Source organism: Caretta caretta, chromosome 7 (genome assembly GCF_965140235.1).
Source record: "Caretta caretta isolate rCarCar2 chromosome 7, rCarCar1.hap1, whole genome shotgun sequence".
NCBI classification, from domain to species: domain Eukaryota; kingdom Metazoa; phylum Chordata; order Testudines; family Cheloniidae; genus Caretta; species Caretta caretta.
The window spans coordinates 24270829-24292340 of NC_134212.1; the positions used below are offsets into that span (position 1 = coordinate 24270829).

At 47.6% G+C, this 21512-nt stretch overlaps 1 protein-coding gene across 1 annotated transcript; it reads right to left on the reverse strand.

Moving 5' to 3' along the window:
* Positions 1–1779: 1779 nt before the first annotated feature.
* Positions 1780–18484, reverse strand: UQCRC1 (ubiquinol-cytochrome c reductase core protein 1). Its single transcript, XM_048857787.2, has 13 exons — positions 18326–18484; positions 14032–14172; positions 13394–13480; positions 11680–11809; positions 10488–10686; positions 9478–9557; positions 8157–8272; positions 7542–7685; positions 6523–6683; positions 5200–5285; positions 4004–4092; positions 2824–2899; positions 1780–2025 (listed from the first exon to the last, which is right to left on the reverse strand). The coding sequence occupies exons 1-13, from the start codon at positions 18395–18397 to the stop codon at positions 1961–1963; spliced, it is 1446 nt and encodes a 481-aa protein (XP_048713744.2). The 5' UTR covers positions 18398–18484; the 3' UTR covers positions 1780–1960.
* Between the last annotated feature and the right edge of the window lie 3028 nt (positions 18485–21512).

Genomic DNA, 21512 nt, shown 5'->3' on the forward strand with positions numbered 1-21512 from the left:
CAGATATCCTGTGAATTTCATGCCTGTGAAAGATGCTGGACTGACAACACAGGAGCTGGGTGGCTAGTGGAGACCAACCAGGTATAGCAAAAAGCAGGATAAGTTTCCTCCACTCTGCCCTGAATGCCCACCTCAACCCAACACAGACTCCAGGGATAAGATAGTTCAGTCTCCATGGTGCAGTCAGTTCTTGGCCTCTCAAACACTGTTAAAGATAGGACTGATTATTAGTGGTTTGTCTGATGGGGACACTTGTCTATTTAGTTTCTGTTTAGGTCCTAATCATTTCACACAGAACAAGGACATCAACCAGTAACAAGTTTTGATCAATACTGACTTAGCCCACATTTAACCATCAGCCTCAAGATGAAGGGTCCTGAACCCCATTCTCAAGCCTCTGTGCCATTAGACACCCATTTTCCTCTCCTTTACCAGTAGGACTAGTGCACAGGGGCCCCAGTCAGATCAGCGCCCCTGGTGCCAAACACTGTGCACAAACAGTAAAACCATAGTGCCTCAAAGAGTTGTACCACGCTACTGTTGAACCACAGCAGTGTGTACATCATGTGCCCAGTGGCATCCTGACAGCCTTCCTCCAGAAGAACGAACTACTTGTACCTGGACTAGAAATGAGAGCTCTGAGCTAAAGTGGAGGTGGTACGTGTGCACACATTGGTACGCTACCACAGTTCAGAGAGGCTCCCTCTGAAAAGAATCTGAATGGACAGGAATGCTGGTGCACTCTTGGAAATAAGGAGGTGGGAAGTGAGCTGAGAACGTAGATCCAAATCACTCATTCTAGAGAAACAAGCCACAATTTTGACCTCTCGCCTAGGCCAAGCTGTCTGCTCAAGTGATGCTGTTCATAGCTTAGGACTCGCGTGTAGTGAAGCTTGGTGTGTCTGACACACAGGAAAGAGCAAAAGAAACTTGAATCAATACAGTTAAGTTTCATCGCAGAGCACAAGGCTACCACTCTCCTTACATGTACTGCCCAATTGGATGGCAGCTCTATCACTTTCGCTCCTGATCTTTGTGGCTGTTTAAATGCTGATGCTTGCTGGGTAGCAGCAGAGCAGATGAACCTGTTTCTGAAAGCAAAATTTTAGTCCAAGGTTGCCCCTTTACTCAGGGCACAGAGAAATAAAATACTAAGCAACCCCTTGTGTGAAGCCAGCTAATCTGTGCCCATCAAAAAGGTGCCGGTGAGTAACAGTTCTGTTTGTAGGCACTGTAAAGAGGCGCAAGAAAGAGCTGTATTAAGGAAGAGTGAAAATTAGAGACATTCATCTTTCTGTTCTAGCCTGGTGCCACAGAACGAGAGACCAGTGTCAAAGGTGTCTCTGCAGGCTATGGCAGTGACTGAACAGCAAACACAGAGTGCAATCCCACAGCGAAGGGAAGCAAAACATTTTTTTCCATTAAGAAGGAACTTTGGAGCATTTATAGAAACTGACAAGAGGCTCAAATATCAAAAGGCTTTGCAAGATTCCTTCTCCATGGCCCTCCTCAATGCACCCCAATCCAGACCAACAGCATCCCTGTTGGGCTTCAGCCACCTGCGTGTTATACTGGTCTGCAAAGGTGAAAGGCAAGAGCAATGACTCCAGGCATCACTTAACTCAGCATACCCTATCACAGCCCAGCTACTATAGTTGCATTTTTGCCAGTGCTAATGGTGGTCCAGTGTGTCACCAACTTGGAGAGGTTCATGAAAGAACTTCCACCCCACACCTAGCCAACAGTGGCACTTTGCCATAAACACCCATGAGAGCCAACTCCATTTAAATTATATTTATTTGGCTCGGTTAGTTTTAACAGTTAAGACAAATGTTTGTACAGCGCTTACAGCAAGGTCCATCTTGCCACTGCCACACAGGAGATTCAGACACAGATCCACCCCTTGGGAGCACCATCCCAGCCCAAGACGTCTCCATTTCCATTCTGCAGGAGGCACAGCCTAGAAACGGAGCCAGTACATGGCGCTGCGGATCCGGTTGTAGTCTGGGAGCTGTTCGATGGGACCTGAGTAGGCAGAGGAGAATTAGTCACTTAGAATAAAGTGAAGAGATCCACCGTCAGCTTCTCAATTCTACTGCTCTCTGATCCAATGACGCCACCACCCAGACTCAAATCCTTACATTAAAACCTCAGTCCAACAGTAGGAAGAAACAAGTCTATAAAGACAGTTTAACTGGACAGTGATTTTTAACACTATTTCCCATTTGTCTTGAAAACCCCTTTTCTTATAGCTCCCCTTTGAAGATTCAAACTTAATCTTGGAGATCACTGTGCGGAGGAGGGGAATCCACCAGGCCCTTAAGGGAGGGAAGATGCTTGGGCAAGTTTTCCAAGGGGAACATCTCCTTGGCCGACAGACAGACATGGCAGAGTAGCACTGCAAGGAGTCCAGCCCATTGATTCTTACATTGACTGATGTCACCACAGAGTAAGGAGATGACATTTGGCGGGCACTATTGCGGACCCCACTCAGATTGAAACTCCATTGTTAATCACATGCCTGTAACAGAGTGGGAGGCTAGCCAGCAGCCCAAAGCCATTGTCTTAGCAGCTGTACCTAACTAGATTTTCAACACATACTCTCTGGTGAACATGCTTCAGTATATCGATGCACAAAGGCAGGGGAGACAGCAGTGAAGTTACCAGAAGGGTAAATTAGAGGGAGAAAAGCCAGAACTACAAAATTACTTTATACAGAAAACTGCCAGAGATCCACCAAGCAGACACCTTGCTCTCCATTATAAACAAAGACTCAACAATGTTGGTTGCTTTTCAACCTGTGCGTATAACCAGGTCACTTACCTACTGCTGCAACTGCTGGGCATTTGTCATAGATGTATTTGCTGCAGACCTCCTGTACCATCCTGGCATCCACAGTCTAACAGGAAATGACAAGAACAGGCAACAAATCATGTTTCTGATAGACACACATTTACACAAACTAAAAGCCACTCACTCAACTACCACACAATCAGACTGCCAAAGACCAAGAGATTTGACCCTTTCTGCTTATCTGTTCAATATGATGCTGCTTTGAAGTTATTTGGCTACTTGTCTGCCAGGACAGCTTACTGTCTCCATGAGAAATTCCTCTTGGCAGGATATGGACAACCCATTCCAGTCTATGTAACTAAAGTCCCTCAAGTTATGTATCAGATGTAGTGCTCCACAAGTGCCAGAGACTGCACACACACACAGGGCCAGGCAACGAAGCTCCTTGTTATATGGCTCTTGCAAGACTGCACCCACTATGTATCTTACAGAGGGAGCTTGGGGATAAGTATTAAAAATGAGGGAGTCTGACAAATCAACTTAGAAGTGAAGATTAAGAGTTCAACACGAGCCATACTTGACCAGAAGGAAGAATCAGCACAAGGGGAGCCTTTAGGGAAGATCCCCTGAAATACCTGTTAAAGAACACTTCTCTCTCAATATTACTCTAATGCTGCAATAGCAAAGCGAAATGGATAAGCAAAGGAGAACTTTATGAACCAGCTTTCTGCTCACGAGTAAAATATTCTGGGTGGAATCTCTCAAACCATTTCTAGTTCCGGCTTCTGGTTAGAGAAGATTTAACTGGCATATACTCACTGAAACCTTTCCGGCTGAAACTGTATCCTGGCCATCTCCTCAGAGGTGGATTCACTCAAATGAGGCACATCACTAATGCTACAGGCACTCAAGTCACTTAACATGGTTATATGTTGTACTACTAACCTACAAGGGACGAACCAGCATCTAGACCTAGGGTGCAGGAAGGTGGTGTGACAACACAGAACACAAGTATAGCCTTATTTTGGCAATTCCACGATACATATATTTCAGTTGTTTAACACTGACCCTGCCTCTGACTTGCCAGGATAAACAGTCTAACTAAACAGGTAAGTGCCTTAGACGCCCAGTTTCTCAGCAGCAAGTTTTATGCCCAGTAACAAACACCTGGAGTAAGGTGAATTGGGCTCCCGTAACAACTGATACGTACAGCAATTCTGGCATCCCACTCAGCTAAAGATATACGGCGTCCATAGTTCAAAAGATGACTCCCAATATTTTCACATAAAGGTGTGGTACCTGGGAAAGATGTAGAGATTCGTTAGGAAAGACCTCATGTTTTGAGCAAGACAGTCAAAGGCCTTCCAACACATCACAGCTAATGTTATGTTTATGTCCTGGAAGTCATGGAATCTGACTTCCAGAGACCTCTGACACATTCTCTGCTTCAGCCCCAGCGCTGCAGGACTCTGGAGCTGGCAGCCAGCGGGGCCCTGGCCAGGATTCTGGCGACAGCAGCAATAGGGGGCCCCCTGCAAGGTTGTAGTGACAGACTCCTGAGGAGGCCCTTTCTCAGGGTTCCAATGACAGGTGACAGCCTCGCATGGGGGATGCCTTGGGCGAGTGGCTGGGGGTGCCCCATTTTCTCTTTGGGAAATATGGTCACCCTGTAGCTCCCAGCTGCCATGGGTGGAGGGAACCCCCCGCAGTTTCCAGCTGCTGCCAGCAGCGTGGGGAACCCCACAGCTGAGAGCCACCACGGTGGCAGGGGAAACCATGGAGCCAAAGCAGCAAAAGTCAGACAGGTCACGGCTTCTGTGAATTTTTGTTTATTGCCCATGACCTGTCCATGACTTTTAGTAAAAGTAACCATGACAAAATCCTAGCCTTAGTCATAGCATGACCACCAGTTTGGAAAAAAGTATGCAAGCAGCCCATACCATTAGCCAGCTTCCAATAACCCAGCACCCACGTGCTCCTTTAGTAGGCCATCCCAGGCAGCTCCAGTGGGGAACAGAGAAATGCATTATGACTTCCACCTCTGGAGACCATGGTTCACACCTAACTTGGGTCATAACTGAAATCAGCTTGATGGTCTCAACCTTGCCCTTGGTCGGCATCACAAGGGTGGTGCCTAATTTGTTTTGGCACTGCCACCTTTGCTCAGGAGAGACCCATGGATTCAGGATAGCATGGAGCGTTACAGACTAGGATTCAGAATTAACAAAGCTGGGGTGGTAACCTAGGACAGAAACAGAGGATACGCCAGGTCAGGGCTGAGGAGCAACCTTGCACACTGCTTGCCAGTAGCACCTTGCTTCTAGCCAGAGCTCCTCCTTTCCAGGAAGGCCAGAACTTGAAGCTGTTAAAAAATGCAAAGCAGCTGTTCCTTAGATTAGAACATACCATCCAGCTGAGCCACCAGGGCATTCCGTAGGATGTTCTTGGCTCTCTTCACCTCCCCATCTGTTGCACTGGTGCACAGACGCATCCTGAACAGGAATCAGAAGGAATAAGGGGCTCTCAAAGACATTCCACTAGTACAAGATGAGAAGTGATTACCTCCACCCACATTTATTTTGAACACTGCCCCTCGATTTTCAACCTCTTATACAAACTGAATACTAGGTCTTCAACCCTCTTGCTACTAACTAATACACCAAGAACTAACCTTCCCCATGTATTGTTCAGAGTGGCTAAGAACTCAACAACGAGTAGCACAGAAAACTGACTGAAGCAAGCTCAATGCAAGTCTAGTCAGAGCATACATGGGGGGAAATGACAAATACCTTACCCGAGCAGTCACAATTGGGAGCACCTCAATGGCAGGTGTGTCACTCCAACTTGGCAGCAACAAGAAAGCAAAGGGACCAGGGCATGCTGCCAGCTGTTAGTCCTGTTATAAACTTCAATCACACACAATCTCTGCTGCTAGGGTTGTTAAGGGTCGCAAAATGGGAGTCAGTCACTGACCACTGTCAAGGGATTCCAATTCCTGAGGGTTCTGTGCAGTTTGGTAGGTTTCCTACAAGTCTTGCATCCCTTTCTCCCACCCAGTGTATTTAGATAGCAACCTCTCGGGGGCAAGGACTGTTTCCTGCTCTATGCGTACAGTTCCTAGCACAGGGGGCTTCTCCAATTCTGGTTGTAGCCTCTAGGCACTGCTGGAAGACACATCATAAACTCTAAGAAAGACTAAACAATGTAAAGTGCCTTTACATTGCTTCCTGGCAATGAATAGTCTCCAGCACCAAGGCATTTACCAGTCAGTCAACAGGACTCAGACTGTGCATTATGTATCACCAGGTCACCTTTCTTAAGTGTAACATGATGGACAGACTGTGCCTTTCACATGCTCTGGGAAAGGCAACCTTGTTTGGGGATAAGAGACCCCAACACTAGAACAACCTCTAATGCACCAAAACAAACAGGGACCACAGCCATCATTCAGGGAGGTCAGGGGGATAAAACTAGAACAATGGGGTGAGATTAAGACAAAGGAAGATTCAGGCGGGATATGAGGAGTCATTTCTCTTACAGCCTGAAGAGTTTCTTCTCAAGGTAAGTTGTGGAAGCCGCACAGGAAAGGATTAACATGAGATAAAACTCTAGAAAGCACAGGACTCTTCTTGACAATACGTGGGCTTGAACTTTGTAGGATACAATAAGTTCTCTGCTAGATCTAGTCTCCATAATAGGGACTGATTACATGCAGCAAATCACACTCACCACTCTCCCTGAGCAAAATGCAGTGTATCTTCTATGTTCAGAGCATCAGAAACAAAATGGAGTCCAAAGAGGCCTGTGTCAGAGTAGCAAGTGTTGAAGGTCTGGAAACTTTGACAGAGTTTATTCTCTACTGCAATTGTAGCCAGCCTGCTGGATTGATTCTGCACATAAGTAAACACCCTCAGTGATTCAAATGCTCACCTTTCCTTTAACAGTTCAAATGCCTCCCCCTGAGTGGTTATAGGGTTAGAAGAGCAAACAAGGTACAGAGCTCAGGGGGGCACTCCAGGCTCTACCCTACAGAGATGACAAGCTTTCATGGTAGAAAGTAGAGTGTACAGCCTGCTGAAGGCTTTTACATCTCACTAAACTTCCTCCTTTCCCAGCACTGCACTCTGAAGGTGGTACTTGGTACCATTCCAGAAGGGTACCACAAGAAAAGTGGGGGGATATAGGGAGTAGGTGGCCTGAAATTAGAGTGGACTATACTACAGGCATGCCCTGCCAGAGGGAGTCTCTATACAGAGATAAGAGAGGTGTACATTGGGTTTTAAACAGGTCCTCACCACACTGCAGTTGTAAGATGTGCCTGTGTCTTAGGGATACACATTACCCTGCCCTGCTTAAATACTATCACCACTAAATGAACATTTCATTGTTGCATCACAGGACAAGTTTACAGAAAGGATACTCAGGGGTGTGAGCACCTTGCTGGGAATTGTCCTACTCAGTCCTATTCTATATCTGCTGAGGATCTGCTGTGCAGCAATCCTCTCCGAGAAAGCTGCATATAGCTCTCCAGAGACAGCTAGCAGGACCTCCTTGCCACACCCCATCCAGCCCAAGAGGTGTCCCAGATCAGCCCTGGTCAGCATTTCTATCCTGCCTTCTGGATTCACAAACTCCATTTCATGGGAACATTTCAGAATTCAATATTATACATAACAGCTTCCCGCTCAAGGAGATCATAATGTTAAGTCACTACAGCTGACTCAACGCCATGCTCCCAAGTTTCTTACCTTACCACCACCAAAGGTGCGGTCATAGCGCCCTATGATCAAGTTAGCTACAAGAAGGGGAATATTGTCTGGATTGGACCATCCTGGGCCCTCCACTGCAATAGCAACATGAGCCAAGGGTAAGGCGTCATCTCTGACACGGATCTGAAAAACATCAAGGGGCATGGCAAGAGCAGAGTGAGCATTGTGGCCTTCTCTCCAGGGTCTTATACAAAGCATGGGTTGATAAATTAGGGGATTTGGTGCGGTCATGGGCAAAATCAGCTAGCCTTTCACCTTTAAGTTCTTGTATGTAATGTCCCATTCACATCACCAGATGCATCTGGTTTCTAGACTCCATTAGGTCATAGATGAAAGTACTAGGCTCAATAAGTTCCTAGGGGATTTTGATCACATCTACAACCAAAACATTTCTGCAAGACTGGCAGAGCTCGGTAGGGGTCTCAAGACTAGAACAGCGGGGCCTGCTGCTGGTCAGGACTGAGGTGCCATCTACTCACATAAAGAAAACATACAAGTTTACACAGAGATTTCATCCCCTAAGTGACCAGGGGATAATGTCACAAAGGTATGCTTTGTACTCAAAGCAATCTGCTGTTGCTGAGAAGAATTTACCTCACTCCCAGTGAAACGGCAGGGTGGGGGGATAGGCACCGCATCCTCCTTGTATTCAAAGGGAACTCCACTCAAGTGCTGCCTAGCAAGGTCTACCAATTCTGTGTGGGAAACACCTGGAAAGGGGAACAGAAGGTACAAGAAATCAGTACAGCTGCTTGAGCCTCTGAAATGCAAGGAAGAAAAAAAAATATTATGTTCCATATGACAGAAAAGAGCCTGAGACCCCCCACTTTGGAGTCTAAACATCAGTTTTAAAATATCAAGACTTCCTAGAGCATTGTTTCTCAAACACGGCCACCATGGCTGCCTTTTCTTGTGGCCACAGCCTCCTTGGTGGTGATGGGGGGCGGGGGAGGTGAAACCGCAGCTCCTCCCCTGGGGCTGCCAGTAGTGATTGGGCCCTGCCCCACTCTGAAACCAGAAATGCCAGAGGAACAGGCAGCTGGTGTGAGTTCCCCACATATCCTGGGAGTAGTGGGGCTCAGGCTTCAGCCCTGGGGTGGCGGGCTCTGGTCATGGCTCTACCCACATGGCAGTGGGCTTTATTCCCAGGCTCACCACTCCCCCCTGTTGCCCTGGTCCCCACTGCCTCCTCCAGCCCTGGGCTCCGGCTGCATGGCAGCAGGCTCCATCCTCCAGGCTCTGGCCAAATGGCTCCGGGATCTGGCCCCAGCTGGGCAGTGGGTGCTGGCCTCCGGCTCACCACCCCGTGCCCGTCGCCCTGGGCCCCGCTGCCTTCTCCATCCATGGGCTCCAGCAGCAGGCTCATCCTATCTCCATCATCCCTGGCCCCCATTGCACCCTCCAACCCCGGACTTCAGCTGCACAGCAGCAGTCTCTGGTCCTCGGCCCCAGGTGCTGGCCCCCCACTGCTTCCTTACCTACCTCCCCAGAGAGGGCTTAATTTAGCCCCAGTAAGCTGGGAGCTGAATAAATCTGCCATGAAAAGTGATATTTGTATGTTAGTTAATATCACTTTTCACTGCCTGCCACCCACCTAACAAATCTTAAAAAAAAACCAACGGAAGACAAGAACACGCAAAGCACCTTATTTTTGTTTCTTTTCTGTTTAGGTCCAGTAAAGAACAGAGACAACGGTACATTACTTTTATTATTGAGTTTGAAAATAACCCCTACACAAATCACAATGCTTTGGACGTGTATATGTGCATATTTGTTTGTTTTTCCTACAGTTAATTAAGTATTTTAGGAAAAATTGTCAGCAGCCACCAGCAAGAGTTGGTGGCTGCACTCTGAGGCCACCAAAAATTTTGTTGAGAGAACCCCACTCCTAGAGTCCCAGAAAACTAGCACTTACCTCCAGCAGCTGCGAGGACCATGCGAGGGGCCTTGTAGTGAGTGTCAATGTAGGCGGCTAGATCTGCACGAGTCAGACGCCTAAAGAGCATACACAACATTTTAATATCCCAACAATCCAAGTATGGAGGAGATAGGTTGAGCTGTGAGGGCTGGGTGGTCAGGGAAGGCAGGTACTCAATACAACGGAAGAGACAACACTCCCTTGGTTACAGTAAGAACATCTCCTGGGAATCGGTCATCTAGCCCTCCCCTGTGCTGTACCCTGGAGACCACAATGCTTAGGGAATTGGGACTAGGATACTGAACCTTTCACTTCTATGTCTCCAGTTCAAATCCAGCCTATATCATTTGTGACCAGAAATCATTACTTTCCGATGGTTGTTTAGTAGCCAATGTGAAGTGACGTGATCTCTATCTACTTGCTAATGGGTAAGTGTCCATGGTCAAGGCCACCACCATAATGGCACTCCTGGCTGGTGATCTCAGAGGCACCACAGACTAGATACAGGAGAGGGCTGCGCTCTTGGCCTAAACAGTCAATCCCCCCTAGTTAGGGCTGAGGCACAATGGTGGGGAATATGTGAGAGAAGCTTGTGTAGCACTGCTCGCCCTAGGATCAGGCCTAGTACAACAGGACTTCAAACTCCAAAATTGATAATACAGCATCCATCACCAGCAGTGGGAAGCACAGAGTCAAGGCAAAAATTGTAAGTCTATGGTGAACAGATCAGCCATGTGTATAGCACTACCTGCTGCGTGCAAATGGGTAGGGTTGGCTTGCCTTCCTTGTGCAAATACTTTTGTTGCTGATGTGCTTTACTAGCAAAGACCTTTCCACCCTCACTGCACACAGTTGCATGTAGTTGTGGTTATGCAGCTCCCTTTTTATCAAGTTCAGTGATCCATAACAGGAACTGTGTGCTCCCAAGCATTGTGTGTTAGCGGAAGGAGGACTGTCTTTGGGTGTATATCATACTCCAGATCTAAAAGAGTGGATTTGCTGCTCACTTGATGTTCTCAGTGGTTCCCTCGACAGTGCGGCTCAGGGCAGTGCCTTGGAAAGCAGTCGCATGAAGATAGTCAAAGACTACATCTGTCAAGTTGCTGTCAATTTCCTGCAGCTCCTGAAGGATGGTGCTCCGTTCCTTCTCGATCTGAGAATCCTCTAGGCTGCAGTTCTGCACAATGTCAGCCAGAATCTCGACAGCTATAATACACACACACAATTTCAGCAATTTCTTTACCTGGCCACTACAGACTGCAGCAAGAAACTGAAGACAGGTCATAATCTGGAGAAGGAATGGATATGGACTGAAATAAACACTCTACCAAGACTCAGCAAAAAAGGGGGAATGTAGGAGACCATGATGGGATAGGGTATGTGGGGCAAAATGGGCTAACATACTAGCTGTTCACCTAGGTTCAAGTCTCCATCGGGTCACAAAACAGATAAAATTGAATGGTTTCAATATGTAGAAATTTCAACATTAAAAATCATTTCTCATCTTGGCGTAACAACATTTTGCTTTTCAGAGGCATTATAAGACTGGTACAGGAATTACATAGCAGTTCAGGGGTTCCGTACGCTGGCAATGCAGTGTGGGTGCCTAAAACTGGAAGAGATGAGGCTGCATGTCAGGAGTCAAACGTGTAGGACACTTGCAAAAAACTTGCTGTGTCTATGGTTTGTCATAGCTAGTCCTGTAGGTCCTTGCTCTTGTGGGAAAATACTACTTCCCAAAAGACACATGAAATCTGCATACGGCAGCAAGGAGCTACACTGAAAACAGAACCCACAGGAGCTCCATTGAGCATTTCTGACCGTTAATAACTGAGTTAACGCTACCCATCTTCCCAAACCTCACAGTACGGCAAAGGATGATCAAAGTCACTCTCTCACCCAGCAACATTATTAAAGGCTATATACAGAACAGTAGTATGGTAGGCCGCAAAGGCTTATTTTAGAAGAATATGAAGCTGAAGGCTTGAGCACCATTCCATGACTATATGCTCATCAATTAACTATTCAGGACCTGCAAATGCTCAGATTCCCTGGGTACTAAGTGAATCATAGCCTTGGAGTCCCTGCTTTATCCCACTGGCACATAACAAGAGACATTAAAAACAAACAAACCAAAACTAATATTTCTCTGCCCTCAAGCTCTTGATCAGAGACTTAATAGACCAATGGTCACACTACCTCTGGGCAGGTCTTTGGACAGGGCTTTCATGAAGTAGGCAGTCTGCTCCCGGGAGGTATAACAGTTGAGGTGAGCACCCATACTCTCCACTTCCTTTTCAAAAGTGGCACAAGGACGTTTCTTTGTGCCCTAAAAGAAACAAATGTAGCTAGAAATTGGTTAGGTTTTTCCCTGACAACTAAAGAACTAAATTAATGACACAGATCTTCACAGAACTCAGGGTGCCATTTTAGAAGTAGCTATGTTTCATTCCCATCAGATGCCAATAGGTACTTACTAATGAGGACAAATGTAATTTTCAGAATGCCCTAAAATGCTTGTCACCATGAAGTGAGGCTGATCTCCCAGTGAAAGCTACCATAGTATGGCTACTATTCAGCAGGAAGGCCTGCTTGCACTAAAAAAGTGCTGCTCAGCAGGTGGCTGCATTATTAAAAGGCTAGAGACACTCAGCCATAAGGAAAGTTATTTACAGCACTGTTTATTTAATGTGGGCTAAATACTAATACAAGTTTTCTACACTGGTTTCTCCAGTAAATGAGTTACCCCAATATTAGCAGGTTTCAGAGTAACAGCCGTGTTAGTCTGTATTCGCAAAAAGAAAAGGAGTACTCGTGGCACCTTAGAGACTAAGCAATTTGACATAAGCTTTCGTGAGCTACAAAATCTGATGAAGTGAGCTGTTGAGCATAAACTTTCGTGAGCTACAGCTCACTTCATCGGATTTTGTAGCTCACGAAAGCTTATGCTCAAATAAATTGCTTAGTCTCTAAGGTGCCACAAGTACTCCTTTTCTTTTCCCCAATATTAGCAGTAAGTCTCCAAATTGTCATATATCCAAATTGTGAGCAACTTCCTTTGCCACAAACTACACGAGTAGCAAAGCAAGAGTGCTTCATTTTTAGTAATTTTCATATATTTACACACACAATTCCATATAAATAAAAATAAAATTACTGATGTTAAGTTTAAATAAATTAGGGTTCTGTTTTTTTTTAAAAAGTGGGCTAAATTTGCATTGTTTAAAAATACTTAACTGCATAGAAAAATTGTTCTGGAAGTTCAGGAGTTCGTCACAAGGACCTCTGCACACCCTTCTTGTATGCAGCACACTGCCATTGATTTTCATGCCACTGACTGGTAAATTCGCTGTTCAGAGCCAGTTAATATTATCCCATGACTAGCATGGGAAACACTAGAGAGAGTTAGGCACGTAAATCCCCTGGGCAGTGGCAAGAGTAGAGTCCCCTGAACACTGACTATGGGAGTCAGTACAAAGATTCAGTGCACATTCACAGATAAAATGCCTTTTTAACAGAGAGGGCAGCTTGAACTTTTATTTTGCCCTCATAGGTACCTAAAAAAGCCCCTTATTTGTATTACAGTGGAATCCAGAGGTGCAGAGCAGGATTGGGATCCCATTCTGCTAAGCAATATGACAAACAAGGACACTTCCTGCCCTGAAGAGCTTAAGCTCATTTTCCTTCTAACTTACACAAAAAGGTGTGTTCATGCTTTGGTGCCCACACATCTTAAGCAGTGGCAAGTGGAAGAAGTCCAATTTTCTAACATGTATTTGACCCACAGGAATCAGAACCACATATAAATTAAAGTCAGACAGAAAAGCTCAGAGCCCAGAGTGATAGTTCAATCGTAAGTAGTTGCATAGGGTCAATTCCCATGAAAAGTACCAGACCTAGCACATCATCTCACCTTGAATGCCAGATGTTCCACAAAGTATCCTGCTCCATTGTTCTTCTCACTTTCGTAACGGCTACCTACCCCAATCCACACACCCACCTAACAGAAGATAGATGAGGTGAATAAATACAATTAGGAAATACAACTAGCAAAATATGCAAGTTTCCTGTCACTAAGTGTAACACCTGGAGTTTAAGACAACCCCACTGCTAGTACCAGGACATGCCCTTCAATGCTGGTGGCAGTGTAAGTATTTTTTTTTTTTTAAATAATCTAGTCTATTTATACCATTTACCTTGCCACATAAGAGAATAATTTTCAGAATTTTATCAAAGATGTATTAAGCAATGAATGGCTGTCAGAGTTAAGCGTAAGTAAGTCTGAAAGCTACTTTCATGCAAACGCAGGTGGGAGATCTGGGCAGAGCATGAGAGCATCAATGGACTTTTGAGACATTTGTCGACTCATTCCAAAGCAAGTTGTGCCTTTTATTTAAGCTCCAGTTTGCCTAGAGCCACAGACAAGTAAACACAATTGGCTGAATCTCTGCTGCTAACCTTGGTTCCAACAAGGGCTTTGAAAGACTAGTACATTACCTGAACTAAGTTAACAGTGATCATGGGATGATTCCAAACCCATCTTAAACTTACTGTGCACGTAGGCTGGCCGGATTCCTCAGAAGCCACACGGAGGCCATTATCCAGAGAGGTAACTTGCGTCTCTGGAATGTTATGGAGTGCCTGGGCATAGGTAGCTGCACCTCGATTTCTCCCCAAACTCATCAAGGCTGGCTAAAGAGAAAGCCACCATCAAACAGCAACTCACACTATAGTACAGAGCTACCAACATATAGATTGCCAAGAGTCACATGATGGTGCAGACGTAATGAACTAATCCAGCAGAACACAGTTTCACTTGCTAAAGCTTTCCCACAGTAGGTCCCTAACCATTAATATATATATTTTAAATTATAAGATCTGCCAGTTTCTGAGATCTCTGGATACATGAGCATGGGGGTGGGGGGGGGGAGATCTTCACAGGTTGAAGGGAAAAGGATGAGAGCAATCAAGTGGGCTCAAGGCAAACCCCAGAAGCAGGAGTTTGGAAGTGGTCCCATTGTTAGGCATTCTTAACATAAATTGAGACCTTTTGCAGGGCTTTAACCTCATCCCAAAATCATAATCTACACCATGGGTCTCCAGAGACTGATATCTGTACCTCTTTACTTTTCTTTCCTATGCTAAGATTTGGGACAGATAAGCAATGAGAGTTTATGTTGTCCTTCAGGTTGTATATCCCCATTTATCAAACACTCATCTCACAAAGTATATATCTTGGTAGATCTGTACCAAGTGTACAGTGTACATACATCCTCTCCATTGTAGGGATAACACAATGAAAGCGATACATTATAAGCAGCCACTGTAAAGAATCAGGATCTATGTATTTACAATATATGTAGCAGATTAAAATCAACTATGTCACTTCAGATTCAAAGCCCTTACCCGTTCTTTCAGCTTCAGCATAGAGCAACACCACTTATTATTGAGGTTAAGATTTTGTCTCAGTTATTTTTAGTAAAATTCAAGGACAGGTCACAGGCAACAAATAGGTTTCAGAGTAACAGCCGTGTTAGTCTGTATTCGCAAAAAGAAAAGGAGTACTTGTGGCACCTTAGAGACTAACCAATTTATTTGAGCATGAGCTTTCGTGAGCTGTAGCTCACTTCATCAGATGCAACAAATAAAAATTCACAGACTCCCATGACCTGTCCCTGACTTTTATTAAAGATGATGGAGACAAAATGGGGCTGATGGCAGGGGGAGGACCAGTGTGTATGGCGAGGGTAAGAGGAGATGAGATCCCAAGCACCACTGTGGAAGATGGGGGGGGTCCCCCAGCACAGCTTAAGGCTCAGGTCCACTTCCCCGCCCCCAGTTCTAACTGGCCATGAATCAGTAAGATAAACAAATTAAGACAGACTTAATCCACAAGCAACAACAAACATGGTAGAAATGGGTCTTCAGGAAGCTTTTGAATGTAGAAAGGGAAAAGGCCTTGCAGACCAGCTCATTTTTAGAGATGAGCATGGAAAAAGGCATGCAGATACTCATAGGAGAATCAGACAAAAAGAGAGTTGAGGGTGGTATCACCAGCAGAAGAGGCAATAGATGGGCAACACAAAATATGGGCCAATAAGAAGGGAAGGGTGAAGAATTATGCAGAGATCTGAAAACAAAGACAAGAAGTCCTTACTTGATATGGAGGAGAAGAAAGATTCAAAGGGTGAGAATTATTTTCTCCAATTTTTTTACATTTAATTTGTATGACAAAGTGGAAATTTTATGTAATAGTTTTGTGAATCCTGTGTACCTCCGTTTCCCCTATATTTTGTATGGCTATGGGGTGGGGGAGGATGGACGACCATTTGGTCTCAGGGCAAGCTAGGCCCAGAAATACATTAGGAAATTACATCAGCATAACTACATTGCTCAGGGGTGTGGAAAATCCACACCCCTAAGTGACGCAGTTAAACCAACCTAACCCCCAGTGTAGACAGCGCTAATTTGACAGAATTCTCACGTTTACAAAGCTACTGCCTCTCAAGGAGGTGGATTAACTAATCTGACTGGAGAAGCCCTCCCTGTCAGCATAGGTAGTGTCTTCACTGAAGTACTATAGCAGCACAGCTGTGCTGTCAGAGACATAAGAGAATGTTGACAAGTGTCTGAGCTTGAAGGGGTCATTTAAAAGACTGACACGGCCAACCCCATATCAATGGCAAATCCAATCACCAGAACACTGACACCCAGCAACCAAGGACCCACAGGAAGATGGCTTTCCCCACTTCTCAGCAGGAAAGCAAAGCAAAATCCCACAGGTCGAGAACAAAGGACCGTGGGTGGGTTAAGAGTTGGCTGCTGGAAGGAGCAAGGGCTCTCACCTGAAAATGACCAGGGAGGTCAGATGGCTAAAGAGAGAGACAGCCTGAACATGAGGGTTCACAACAGCTTGGCTGGGCTCTGGACTAACCAGAATGGACTTGAACTATGCTTTAAACTTCAGTTCTCTATGCTAATTTAAGGACTTCCAGTGCTGTGCTCCAGTTCAGCAGTAAACCTGAGTGTTTTGATAGTACTGTTTGAGCACCCCTGTAAATACCTGGGGAGGTGCATTAATTCCTGAAAAGCATAAAAGTCTCTACCAGGGGTTTCCCTCAGGTGGACTTGGTGAACAGAGCTCACAGTATGAAGTAGGAGTGCTGAAGCCACAGAGGTTCAGTCTAAAGAGGTGGCATAGCCTGCTCTGAAGGAAGAGCAAGACCTGTACATGGTCTACCGCACTGAACAGGTTCCTCCTGGAGATTGCTCCAAAGCCGGGACACAGCAGCACTGCTGTGGATCTGTGACAGTTTGTTCTGTGCATTTTGACAGTATTTTCCATTGTCTGCTACATTGTTTTGTCTAGATAACTGGCTCTTACCCATGTGGATTCTGCACTCAGCAAAAGGGGAAAAATTTCAAAATAGGAAAACATAACTGCAAAACTAAAGAGTTCAGCAGGGGGACTCAGGGCAGGTGTAGCACCTGAAGCTACTTTGAACTGATTTTTAAAAACTGATTGACATTATGCTGACACTGTCATGGTTGAATGATTGGACCTTTGCTGTGGTGGGCTCTAGGGGGTGGAACTTGCTCCCTGCTGAAATTCCCCTATTTAAAATAATCATAATACTGTCAGAATAAAGAGTTGTTGCTTTAACTATCCCTGCTACATCTGTATTACTATTTTCCTCTTTCATCCATTTTCCTCTCTCAACTACAATTTGTTAAGCTTTTAGGGGCTTGTCTTAATAGTTTTAAAATCATTTTATTCAATAGAACCCCAAATTGGATAGCAGGATTTCCTTGGATTATGAACCTCAAACAGAAGGTGCAGTACTCTGCTCCCCCACAGCATCAGAAACGGTACCCAGTTTTAACATACACTAAATGACTTTAGTCAGGAAACAAATGTCTACTTATAGATGCCAACTAGTTGTCTGGTTAAGACTAGCGTCTTAGCCAGAGACCTTCTACTACACAGGAGCAAAGCCTCCCTAATGTATACAGCATCCCAGCACAAACATGGGAACTGGGCGCGCTTCAACAAGCGGCTATACGAGCTTTTAAACTTCTTTGACGCTACCTGGATGTATAGGTGCTGGAAGTAGGGGTGCTGCAGCACCCTCCAGCCTGAAGAGGTTTCCATCATGCACAGGGTTTACAAGTTTGGTTCAATGGCTCTCAGCACCTGCACTGTACAAGCTGTTCCAGGGCCGCTGGCTGTATCCCTGCCGGGTGGGCAGGGGCCGCCAGCAGGGGACGTGTAGGATTCAGCCGCCCGCAGGTGCGGCGTTGGCGCTCTGGGTAAGACTGATCGAACAGCAAGAAGCAACGGGAGCAGCCGCGCTCCTTAGCCAGCTCCGAAGCGAAGCCCGCAGGCTGGCTAGGTCCGGCCGCGGGTGTACCGGGGCTCTCGGCAGTCGGGGAAGCGGAATCCGACCGGGCGGAGTTTGGAGCAGTGCCCGAAGGAAGGGGCCGCTTGCCTCGGACCAGCCAGCGCGGCAACACGCCCCCCCCCCCCCCCGACAGCAGCGCCCTGTCCCTCCCCCAACGGGCACGGCTCCTCCGGCCAGCCCCGCGCACCCCGCTCCGGGGGAAGGTCACTGCGAACAGGGACCCTGCCGAGGAACGGCCCCCGCACCGCATTCCCCATCCCTTAGCCCAGCCGCAGCGGGGGGGGGGGGGGGGCGCAGACAGAGCCAGGCCTGGGCCACTGCCGGTCCCCAGGGCCTCGCCGTCCTTGTGACCTTCCCGGCGGCCAAGGCGGCTGGGCCTGCCCCGGCCCCATCCGCATCCCCTCCCCCAGGCCCCGGCGGGGCAGAGGCGCGCGGCCACTCACCGAGGAGCGGGGGCCCCGCAGAAGGGTTCGGCCCGCGGCACAGCCGGCCCGACACACCGAGGAGGCCGCCATCTTATCCCCTCACCCCTACCGAGGCCGAACTGACCCCGAGCGGAGAGAAAAAGCCGCATGCGCAGGAAGACGAGCCCTAAAAGCACAGGAGCGCACGCGCAAGTAGGCAAATTGCCGGGCGATACGCATGCGCAGGGAGAGACGCTCGCATGGGCGGAGACTGGGACAGCTGTCTAAAGCAGAAAGGCGCATGCACAGAAATGGGTCTAGCGAGGCTGAGACCGTGTTGCGCCCTCTGTTGGTTGGAGGCCGATGCCGATGAGAAACTGTTCTCAGCCGGCGGGGCGGGTCCTTCCTTACACGGGCAAATAAGGGCGCAGGGAGGGATCGCACTGGGCACGCGGCCCAGCCCCTTCGGGGCACCGGAATGCTGCAGCCCATGAGCCCCTGCCCGGTTGGACGAGCCCCACCCTCCCAAGGGCGGGTGGATACCTACAGCCTGGGGCAGATAAGCCCTTGCCCTTGCTCATGCAGCGCCGTAGGAACTGGGCAGGGGCAAGGCTAGTCTCCTGCTAAGCCTTTGGCTCCCCTGGCCAGGCTTCCAGCAGGCCCCTGCCAGTGACAGGCCATAGGAGGGAAGCACCTGCTGCTTCTTGCTGGCCTTGCTCTGCATGGCCCAGTCTGCAGGCAGGAAACTCATCAACCCGGAGCCAGGGCCGGATTAACCTTTTGTGGGCCTCTGTGGGGGCAAAGGGGCATGGTGCGAGGGGGCAGGGGCATTGGTCCCAGAGCGAGGGGCTGTTGGATCATATTAAAGAAGTTCTGTATTAAAATCACAAATGAGTTTGATTCCCCATAGTTTAAATTCCAGGGTATTACTAATTAAGAGGTGTCTTGGTTTTTGGTACTGTTTCTCTCCCTCTATGTGTGAAACTTGCAAGCTGCTAATTGTGTTAGTACATTCTAAGACAGACTCTGTTCTCAAAGCAATTCACAGAGAGAGAGACTCAAAGCAATACTCTAACAACAGAAATAGCACCCAGAGACTCCCTGCCCTTTTGTTGTATTAACAATTGTGATTAAAATAGAGATAGAGGATGTATGTGGATGGATGCTTGGTGTGGATAATAACTGAATGATCAGGGAGGTGCCAGCCTAAGAATCCAGTGTCCATCGGCTGAAGAAGGCGTCAAGTGGAAATAACCAGAGGACCCCCGGAGGGTAGACTGGAATCCACCCAACAGCCTCAAGAATGGGAGAACCAAAGAACAAGATAACATCTAGCAGCACGGAGCCGTCAGGAATGTGCTATCTGCTGATGGATTCAGCAACAGCATGATGAAGCAATTCCCATAGACTGGCATAGGAAGAAATTCCTATAAAAATAGACTCTAAAAAGTGAGAACTTTGCGGTCTGATTCTGCAAACCAACTTCCAGGAGCATCAGATGAGCATCTGACAAGGCCCTGCTCCCTCCTCATGTCCAGGCCACCTGGCCAGTGGCTTGGCATGAGCAACTCTAAGGCTGGTAACTATGATAACAACCTTGCAGAACCTGTGTGTGTGTGTGTGTGTTTGTATGAATGAATGTGTGAATAAATATGAGATTGAATGGAATGTTATAACTATAACTAACTGCTTACTATGATTCTTTCTGTATTCACAATAAATGTGGTATTTTGCCTTTTTCCCTTTAATAAGATCCTGCTGGTTTTTATTTATTGGTATAACAGGGCCGCCCAGGAACGATGGGGTCCAGCCCAGGGTGGACGCGCTCTGCCCAGTTCAGCGCAAGGGCAATGTTTACAAACCAGCAGCTGCCAGATGCACACTGGCCTGCCTGGCCCTTTTCTGCACCACACACCCCTCCACCACCCAGTCCCCCCAAGCCCTTATGCCCAGCACTTATGCAAAGCCCCCTGACTCCCAACAACTGCACAGCACCCCATAAAGACTCCCCACTGCCCCAACACACACAACCCCCCATTGCCCAGTGTCCCCTCCCCCAGATCTCCAGAGACCCACTCCCCTGCACCCTGCCCCCCAGCTGCATTCACTGGCCTCGCTGGGAGATGATTGTGTCCGCTGGGCTGAGCCGACAGTGCAGCTGGGGCAAATCAGGGATCACTGTGGCCTCTCAGGAGTGGCATGATCAGTCAGGGCGGAGTGGCAGCATGTCCGGCCTGGGCTGGGCTCTCTCAGGGCTCAGTCCTGAGCCCCCTGAACTCCCCACTCTTCCCCTACTGGCTGAGACCAGCTCAGCCTCTGCACCGGTCCCAGGTGGCTCAGCCCTGGGGAGATGGGAAGGGCCACACAGATGGCAGGCAGCAGAGACTGTTCGGAACTAGAGCCACACTGGGGAGTGGGGCAGACCCCTAGGATGCAATCCCCAAGAGCCCACCCAGCCTGACTGCGCCCACTGGCCCCGTGGCCAGTAGCCCTGCTCAGCCCGCATAGTGAAGCCTAGCTGCTGGGTGGCGAGCCCCCTACAGGTGAGCGGGACCCGCTGGCTGGGAGCCACTCACACAGCAAGGCCTGGGCCCTGGACTTCCCTGGGCGAGGTGCCAGACCCAGCCATGTGGATGGATTAGACAGGTCCATAATAGGCCCTTTCTCAGTGTGGGCTTGGCACTATTGTAAACCCGGTTCTGCTCAGAGCTCAGCTGCTCCCTCTCCCGCACCTCCTACCAGTCAGCACTGAGTCAGGCCCCAAGGCATTACCTCCATCAGTGTATCTCCTGCTGACAAAATACTCAGTCGTGTATAAAGCTGCAGTAGAATGAGGCAAGCTTTCCAAACAGTGTTGGAGCCAAGCAGGGTGGGAGTCAAGCCCCAGCAGTTTGGGTCAGGTTGAGCTGTTTTTTGAGCACATTAATTTTGTATTTAATCTGGTCACTCATACCCTGTTGCTCTCTGGGCTTCTTAGTGGCTGTTCCAAAGCCGGAGTGGCCGTGGCGCCAGCTAGCATTAGCCTTCTTAAAACAAAGTCAAGCAATTGCAAAAAGTATTCAGAGAGCCTGGCAGAATAAGGCCATGATTATAAATAAGGTAGGCCAAAAGGACCTAGTATTTAACAGTGGCTATAACGATGAAATCTGATGAAATGGTCAGCACTGACATGGATTTGAGGCTAGCCCTGACAAATGTCACATTAATAAATGACAAAAATAGCTGC